General features: G+C 43.6%; 1 protein-coding gene across 1 annotated transcript in view; it reads left to right on the top strand.

The window, feature by feature from the left end:
* The first annotated feature begins 1807 nt into the window (after positions 1–1807).
* Positions 1808–9831, top strand: part of LOC140203266 (guanylyl cyclase inhibitory protein) — a 34412-nt gene continuing 26388 nt past the window's right edge. The window contains exons 1-2 of the mRNA XM_072269281.1: positions 1808–1955; positions 5194–5288. Coding sequence (XP_072125382.1) covers positions 1808–1955; positions 5194–5288 — 243 coding nt within the window. The remainder of the gene's footprint in view (positions 1956–5193; positions 5289–9831) is intronic.

The following is a 9831-nucleotide window of genomic DNA, read 5'->3' as shown; positions in this document are numbered from 1 at the left end:
TATGACCATTCGATCAATCTGTGTATATAAGCTAACTTATGTATTTATATTGATTGTGATTTTTATTATTATTGTGTTCTTTATCTTATTATTTTTTGCTGCATCAGATCTGGAGTAACAATTATTTCGTTCTCCTTTACACTTGTGTACAGGAAAAGACATTAAACAATCTTGAATCTTGAATTCTGAATACTAAAAGTTTGGATTGCATATCACCAGGCTCAAGGACAGCTTCTATCTCACAGTTATAAGGCTCTTCCACAGACCTCTTGTACGATAAAGATGAAGTCTTGACCTCCCAATCTACTTCGGTGTGACCCTATTGTCTATCTGCACTGTAACTGTAATACATTATTCTACATTCTGTGTTCCTTTTGTTCTGTGTTAATGTGCTTGTATTTGAATGATCTGCCTGAGTGGCTTGTAAATGAAAGCTTTTCACTGTATTTGGTACATGCAACAATAATAAACCAATTCCAATTACCACAACGTTGGAATATGCCAGCTAGGGCATGGATTTCGAGGCCTAGTGTTTCGGGTTCCACCCTTGGTTAGTCCAGACCTCAACAGACATCCCACCCTGCAAAAACTCATCTCAGGGAGGTAGCACCATCAATTTGCGGGAGACTCCTGGGAGAGGTGGGATGTCTGCAATAGAGTAGCTCCTTAGCAGCCAGCCAGCTAGTTTAAATAACATTAGCTATGCTAATGAACGAATGACACCTGTTAAACTCACCTCAACATGTCTTTTACAGTCTTAACCCACCATGGGCAATAGAAAAGTCACTGTTGCAAACAGTGCAGCAAGCAACACTGTCATTATTTTTGACCCCTATTAGGGAGGTGTAACCTTAGGGTAGTCTGGGGTGACATACATTTTATATTTTCTTTTTTTGGAACACTCTGCCATGGTGTGTGCTCTCTCTCTCTCGTGATCGCTCTCTCGCTCTCTCTCGTCGCTCTCGTTCTCTCTCTCATCGCTCTTGCGCTTGCTCTCTCACTCTCTCACACTCTCCCTCTCTCGCTCTCTGGCTCACTCTCAAAAAAATTGATTTCCGTGATATTGTATATAATTTGCGGGCATCAGGGAGCCACTATTAATATGCGGGAGACTCCCGGAACTTCCAGGAGAGGTGGAATGTCTGCCTCAAGGCCGCGTGTGCTGGGATCAACGCCGAGGACTGAGGCCCTAGAGTTGAATTAGACATTCACATGTCAAGGTCCGTGGGCTAGAGGAGAGTCAGCGAATCTCTGCAAGTCCGCTGGGGAAGTAGAATGCCAACGTCTGCGAATCTGAGTCTAAGTATGTTTCCTCTGGAGGCTGGAGCCGAACAAGATGACCTTTCCTGGAGCTGGAAAACTGTGTATGTGCGTGCGTTGGAACAGGCTTGTTTTGTTGTTGTTCTGCCAAGCATTGTGGCCTTAACAGGTTGGGTGCCCGAGTGTGTGGCAACACCTGTGGAATTCCCCCAAACACAAACGATGCATTTCACTGTACGTTTCGATATACCCCTGATAAATAAACCTGAATCTTGAGACAGCCAAGGTATTCATGACTTCCTTCTGTGTGACACACCCGCCACGCAGGAGTGAGTTAGATCGGCTGGTTAGGTAGTGTCGTAACAACAGCCATACATTCAATGTCAGCAAGACCAAGGAATTGGCTGTGGGCCTCAGACAGGGGAAGTCAGGAGATCACACACAGTGCTCATTGAGGGGTCAGCAGTGGAAAGGGTGAGCAGGTTCAAGTTCCTGGGGCACCAACATCTCCAAAGATCTATCCTGGGCTCAATACATTGATACAATCATGGAGGAGGCTCTACGTTGTGAGGAGCTTGAAGAGATTTATCGTCACCAAAGACTCCTACAGGAGCTCAGTGAAGAGCACTCAGACTGGTTGCATCGTCGCCTGGTAAGGAAGCTCAAATGCACGATATTGCAAGAGGCTGCAGAAGGTTTGTAGACTCACCCTGCCCGATCACGGGCACAATCCTTCTCACCATTAAAGACATCTTCAAGAGGGAGCACCTCAACAAGGCAACATCCATCACTCTGGACCCTCACCAGCCAGGACATGCCCTCTTCTCATTTCTACCACTGAGGGGGAGGTACAGGAGCCTAAAGACCCCCATTCAATTGTCCAAGAACAGCTTCTGAACAGACAGAAGCTCTATATATTCCTTTTTGTAATTCAGTCATTTTATATCTTTGCACTGTAATGCTGACACAAAACAACACACACCATATTATATCGTCAGTGAAAATGAATCAGATTTTGACTTTAGAGTACACTTTATTTTCAGAGCTTCACCACCATCCCAGGAGCTGAGAGATGGTCCCACTACAATCTCACCACATTTGTGTACTCACCCGAACAGAGCTCAAGGAGGAGGACCAATACCTCATACTTCATCTAGGTAGCCTCCAAACTAATGGTGTGAACAGTGATAGCTCCTTCCAGTTTTTGAAATTATTTTTTAATTTTTTCCTCTTCCTCTTCCCTCTTCTTCTATTCCCCACTCTGGCCTCTTACCTCTTCTCCTCACCTGCCCCTGGTGTCCCTATTTCTTCCCTTTCCCCCATGGAGCACTCTCCTCTCTTATCAGATTCCTTCTTCTCCAACCCTTTACTTTTCTCACCCACTTGACGGTGGTTCACCAACAAGAGAAAATCTGCAGATGCTGGAAATCCGAGCAACACACACAAAATGCAGGAGGATCTCAGCAGGCCAGGCAGCATCTATGGAAAAAAGCGCAGTCAACGTTTTGGCCAGAAACGTTGATTGTACCTTTTTCCATAGACGCTGCCTGGCCTGCTGAGTTCCTCCAGCATTTTGTGTGCCTTGCACCTGACTTCACCAATTACTTTCTGGCTTGTACTCCCTCTCCTCCCACCACCTTTTTATCCTGGCATCTTCCCCCTTCCTTCTGAGTCCTAATGAAGGGCCTCGGTCTGAAACATCGACTGGTTATTCATTTCCACAGATGCTGCCTGAACTGCTGAGTTCCTCCAGCGTTTTGTTGCTCTAGATTTCCAGTATCTACGGAATCGCTTGTATTAATGATAAAGTAATCCTCTTTGTGGAGCACAGAGTGGATTACGTGTTTTAAAGTTAATTCTCAAGGTGCTCACAACTGGACTCATTAATCCCTGCCTTGGGTACATAAAATGCACATTCCACCCAAAGGGAGTGCAGCAAGAGGACCATGGGCCAGGCTGCAGTGCTTCCCCCCCGGAGGAAGGACACCTATATCTTGGAACTACACATATGGTACAGGTAATCTTTCAAAGAGCTTACGAGCCACTTTGTTCAAGTTCAAGTTTTAGTTTACTGTCATTCAGCCGTACACATGTATACGGCCAAACGAAACAACGTTTCTCCAGACCAAGGTGCACAACGCATTACCTATAGCTCACACACAACACATAAAGTAATATTACCACAAATAAATTAACAAGTAATAAGGTGCATTGGTTCTCTTTTTGAGTACAGTATGAGACTCTGAATTATACGGAAAGGTGCTGGAAAAGGGCCAGTAACATCATGAAGGATCCCACCTTCTCTGCTCATTGACTGTTTGTCCCACTCCCATCAGGGAGGAGGCTACGTAGCATCCACGCCAGGACAACCAGACTTAAAAACAGTTACATTCCTCAAGCAGTGAGGCTGATCAACACCTCCACCCACTAACCCACCCCTCCACACCCCCAACCACCACTACTTTATCATTTCCTGTCAGTCACCTTATGTACAGACACTCCTGTGCCTAGCGTCACTTTATGGACATACTATCAATGTATATATATATATATAAGCTATTTTATGTAGTCATATTCATTGTGGGATTTTTACTATTATTGTCTTCTTTATGCTTATTGTGTTTTCAGTGCTGTTTTGGATCTGGAGTAACAATTATCTCATTCTCCTTTACACTTGTGTACTGTAAATGACATTAAACAGTCTTGAATTTGAAACAGAAGATATGAAACACTTCAGGACACACTGATTTGCCATTGTGCTTTTCTATTTGACAAGAAATCCTTGCATACGTACACCTGCCCTGTACAGGATACGGGAAATGTAGTTGTTGTGTTCTCTGTTGGGACTTTAACAGTTACAGTCACCCATTAGTCAGACAGCATCTCCGGAGGGGCATTTGGAGTACATTAATCTGGAGTATTATGTACAGTTCTGGTCACCTAACCTACAGAAAAGAAATGTTTATTTATTTAGAGATATAGTGAGGAACAGGCCCTTCTGGCCCAATAGGTCACGCTGCCAGCAACCTGTCGATTTAACACATTGGTCAATTTACAAGGACCAGTTACCTACTGCCCTGTCCATCTTTGGAATGTGGGAGGAAGTGGGAACGTCCAAAGGAGGAAACCCACACGCAGATGGAAAGAACATGCAACCTTGCTTACAGACGACACCAGAACTGAGCTCTGAATTCTGAAGCCCCAAACTGTAATAGTGTTGTGCTATTCACCACAGTTGCTTCATGCCCATGGCATTCCTTCTATTGATTGAAAGAGTACAGAGAAATTTACAAGGGTATGGCTTAGACTTGGGAACCCGAGTTATGGGGAACAGTTGAACTGGTTAGGACTTTATTCCCTGGAGTGTAGGGGAATGAGGGGAGATTTGATAGAGGTACTGTATACAAAATCATGAGGGGTGTAGATAGGGTAAATGCAAGCAGGCTTATTCTACTGAGGTTGGGTGAGATTAGAACGAGAGGTCATGGGTTAAAGGTGAAGGGTGAAATGTTTAAGGGAACCTGAGGTGCAACTTCTTCACTCAGAGGGTGGTGTGAGTGCGAGGTGCCAGCAGAAGTGGTAGACGCAGATTTGATGTCAACATTTAAGAGAAATTTGGATAAGTACATGGATGGGAGGGGTATGGAGGCCCATGGACTGGGTGCAGCTCGATGGGACTCTGCAAAGTAACAGTTCAACATGGACTAGATGGGCCAAAGTGCGTGTTTCAGTGCTGTAGTGTTCTGTGGCTCTAAATGTCTCCAGTATTTCTGGACATAATTGATAGTCATTTCTGAGTTTTATTTTTATACATTGAGATCACAATTGATCAACAAGGAAAGGTGATTACATACAACTTGTATAACTGCACTGGAAGAGAGATAAGGTGTTGTTTCAGACTATCAGCAGGATTAATTTATCTGCTTCCTCCAGGCGGAAGCCCGGAGGAAATCAGTGCTGCCAGCACATTACTGTTTCTGCTCGCCTGGCTGCAGAGATTGTCAGTCAACTCCAAGTGGGATTTGAAGGTCAGTGACAGACATAAGTGTTGGGAAGTTCCAAGAGGCAGTTACAAGAGCAATTCCCTTATCATTAGTATCTAACGTCTTCACATGGACCTTCAAACAAATTAGTAACAGCATGGGTGATTTTACAGGATTCATGATAATTCGCAGCATAATTCATAGGATCATTCACAAAGTTCAAAGTACATTTATTAACAAAGTACATACAGTGGATTGCAGTTAATTGGGACATATTGGAACCAGTACATTTTGGCCTATGTAAGTGGCTGTCCCAAATAGCTGAAGTTTCATGAAAACAGTTAAAAATGTATAAAAAAGACAAACTGAGTAACAACTTAAGTACTTACTTGAAATACAGAACAAATTAGGGCACTATCGATGCTACTACAGTACTATAAAACTGTGTATTAGTTCCAAATTTTTACCAACAATAGACCGCCGAGTTCTTTTAATTGACTGTAGATGAACAAAATCAACACCGACACCCAGCGTAGATAATGGACTGCTTTCACACAGCACATCCTCCAAATCTTCATCTTCACTGTAACATTCAAGATGATTGTCAATACCTTCAAATTCTTCACAGTGCCTTAACTTGTGAAGTAGTGAAGTCGCCTCATTTTCAATCTCAGCTGTTTCTGGCATCGTTAAGCTTTGAATGCTTGAAACTGGCAGCGAGCAGAACAGTATTGTCTTACTGCTCATTTCTCTCCAGCTATCAGTGACAAAAATCACTGTTTTTTTTTAACACAAACACGTAACTGATCCGATTTAAAAGCTGTTTTCTTTAAGCACGGTGTAGTGTCCAAAGACCATAAAAGTGCATGTGACTGACACCAGCTGGAAACTTCAGCAGCAGTCTCCTGTCCCAATTAAGTGGCATAAATGAAACTGAATCGAAGTGCTTGGATTTTCTCGCAGTTAGCAATAAGGCTATTTTACATGCCATTTTCTGAAATGAATGATGATTATTTATTTATCTTGTATGAAGGAATCCACATATAGTTTGATAATGATTTAGTCAACTCTACCGTCAGTGCAAGCACAGCAGACTATCTGCATTTGTGGGGTAAAGTAGGCAGGAAAACAGATATGGCCATTGAAACATAGACACAGAATTAGTCATTTGGCCTATCGAGTCTGCTCCACCATTCAATTATGGATCAAGATCATGGACCATGAGACACAGGAGCAGAACTCAGCCATTCAGCCCATCAACTTTTCTCCAGCCGTTCTACCAGGGCTGATTTATTATCTCTTTCAACCCATTCTCCTGGCTTCTCCCCATATCTGACCAATTCTCTCCTGACGAATCAAGAATCTACCATCCTCCACTTTAAATATACTCAATGACTTGGCCTCCGTGGCCATCTGTGGCAATGAATTCCACAGTTTCACTGCCATCTGACTAAAGAAATTCCTCCGCTTTTCACGAATGGGGTTAAGAGAGATAGTAAATTAGCCATGGTGGAATGGCAGTGCAGACTCAATGGGCTGAATGGCCTAATTCTATTCCTATAGGTTATTGGTCTTCTAGCCAAGGTTGTCTAGACGAGTCTCTTTTTGAGGAAATTACAAGCAGGGTAGACAAAGGAGATGTAGTAGATGTGGTGTACTTGGATTTTCAGAAGGATTTGACAAGGTGCCACACAAGAGGCTGTTTAGCAAGATAAGAGCCCATGGAATTACAGGGAAGTTACTAGCATGGGTGGAGCATTGGCTGGTTGGCAGAAAACAGAGGGTGGGAATAAAGGGATCCTATTCTGGCTGGCTGCCAGTTACCAGTGGAGTTCCACAGGGGTTGGTGTTGGGACCGCTGCTTTTTACGATGTAGGTCAATGATTTGGACTACGATATTAGTGGATTTGTGGCTAAATTTGCCGATGATACAAAGATAGCTGGAGGAGTGGGTAGGTTGAGGAAACAGAGCCTGCAGAGATAGTTAGATAGTTCAGGGGAATGAGTGAAGAAGTGGAAAATGAAATACAATGTTGGAAAGTGTATGGTCATGCACTTCGGTGGAAGAAATAAACGGGCAGACTATTATTTATATGGGGAGAGAATTCAAATGCAGAGATGCAAAGGGACTTGGGAGTCCTTGTGCAGGATACCCTAAAGGTTAACCTTCAGGTTGAGCTGGTGATTCAGAAGGCAAATGCAATGCTGGCATTCATTTCTAGAGGTATAGAATATAAGAGCAGGGATGTGATGTTGAGACCACACTTGGAGTATTGTGTGCAGTTTTGGGCTCCTTATTTTAGAAAGGATATACTAACATCTGAGAAGGTTCAGAGAAGGTTCACGAGAATGATTCCAGGAATGAAAGGGTTACCGTGTGAGGAACGTCTGGCAGCTCTTGGGCTGTATTCCCTGGAGTTCAGAAGAATGAGGGGGGATCTCATAGAAACATTCCGAATGTTAAAAGACCTGAACAGATTAGATATGTCAAAGTTATTTCCCATGGTAGGGGAGTCTAGGACAAGAGGGCACGATTTCAGGATTGAAGGACATCCATTTAGAACTGAGATGTAGAGAAATTACTTTAGTCAGAGGGTGGTAAATCTGTGGAATTTGTTGCCACAAGCAGCAGTGGAGGCCAAGTCATTGGGTGCATTTAAGGCAGAGATAGATAGGTTCTTGTTTAGCCAGGGCATCAGAGGGTATGGGGAGAAGACAGGGGAGTGGGGATGACTGGAAGAATTGAATCAGCCTATGATTGAAAGGTGGAACAGACTCGATGGGCCGAATGTCCTACTTCTGCTCCTTTGCCTTGTGGTTTTATGGTCTTATGGTCTCTATGGGAGATAGGCAGATCACGAATATCAAAAAGTCAATGTTTGGAGCTGAGCTTCGCCAAGTGGATGGAGATAGTGAGTGAGGGATACCCACTTGTCCATCATCACCAACTCACTGCAACCTCTGCTGCTGGTTAACTCACTCAGTGGAGCTTTCGTGGTCTCCATGCCACCCTTAAATTGGAGGTGCAACCCCTCATATTCTGTCCGGGTAGCCTCCAACCAGATGGGATGAACAATAATTTCTCCAAATTTGGCTAAATTTTAACTGTCCCTCTTCCCTCTTGTCCATTTCCCTACTTTTCCTTATACCCTCCTCTTCTCCTCACCTTTCCATCACCTCCCCCTGGTGCCCCTCCACCTTCCCTTTCTCCCATGGTCTATTCTCCTCTCATCAGATTTCTTCTACTTCTCTAGCCCTTTGCCTTTTCCACCTCCTAGCTTTCTTCATCCCCTTCCCCCACCCACCCGGCTTCAGCTATCACCGTCTGGCTTGTCTTCATTCCCTTTCCCCTCCTTTTCTATTCTGGCAGCTTCCCCCTTCCTTTCCGGTCCTGATGAAGGGTCTCAAACTGAAACGTCGGCAGTTTTTTTTCCACTCCGTAGATGCTGCCTGACCTGCTGAGTTCCTCCAACATTCTGTGTGTGTTGCTCTGGATTTCCAGCATCTACAGAATCTCTTGTGTTTAAGACTTTTCTTCTAATTGGCTTTTTGGATATTGTATCAAACTCCAGCTTTCTGTCGATCAATAGGATCATGTTCCCCTGGAGCACGATTAATTACTGAAGATGAAGTGTGCAAAAGACTCGAATGATGAAATAACTGAGAAACATTGCAAGATATATATTCTCAGCAAGCGGACCTGATAGCAGAACACACCTCTGACAGGCGCTACTGGCACAGGACGACTAGTTCGAAGATGGTGGAGAGGTGTTAAATTGGACTCTAGTACCCAGAGACCAGTGCTGTTAACGGGGAGGCAGCAGACACAATAGATAACCATTGGAAATCAGTTCAAGAAATGAAACAAAATGTATTTACTTATTATTTATTTAGCTATACAGTGTGGAATTGGCCCTTCGAGCCCACATCACCCAGCAACCTCCCAACTTAGCCCCAGTCTAATCGTGGAACAATTTACAATGACTAATTAACCTACTAACCGGTATGTTTTTTGGACTGTGGGAGGTGTTAGAGTGGGTTTCTTTTGGGTAGATGATTTGTTAACACTTAAATCACTTTGGCCATCAGACTTCTATTTTAACTGTTTGACAAAGGACTGTGGATTGAGTCCACCACAATGGGCTTCCTAAAAGGTGTAAATACCAGATGCTTCTGTTAGTTTGACCTGATACTGTAGTTTCGAAGGCAGTATCACCTATACATTATAAATATTAATTGTCTTCTATGTTAGCACGGGAAATGCCAAATAAATGTATCATAGACTTAACTTACATTCCTAAAGGCTGTGGATACCAACCCAGACATGCTCGCGTCAGGAGGAAAGGATGGTGTGATATTTTGTATGTAGCTTCATTAGAAAGCATTGTCTATGCATTGTCTATAACTTTTAAGTAGCTATTGCCTTTGTGTTTAGCATATAAATATCGAGCCCACATTTAGCTAGCAGACCTTTCTGCGGAAAGCGTCTCCGTACGTAAGATGCCTACTGTACCTTGTTGTGTCGAATAAAGAAGCTGCTTTGTATCTACCAGTGACTGTCTCTCCGGTAATTTCATCCACGCTACAA

The sequence above is a fragment of the Mobula birostris genome, chromosome 9, assembly GCF_030028105.1.
Source record: "Mobula birostris isolate sMobBir1 chromosome 9, sMobBir1.hap1, whole genome shotgun sequence".
Taxonomy (NCBI): domain Eukaryota; kingdom Metazoa; phylum Chordata; class Chondrichthyes; order Myliobatiformes; family Myliobatidae; genus Mobula; species Mobula birostris.
This window is presented reverse-complemented; position numbering and strand designations above follow the sequence as displayed.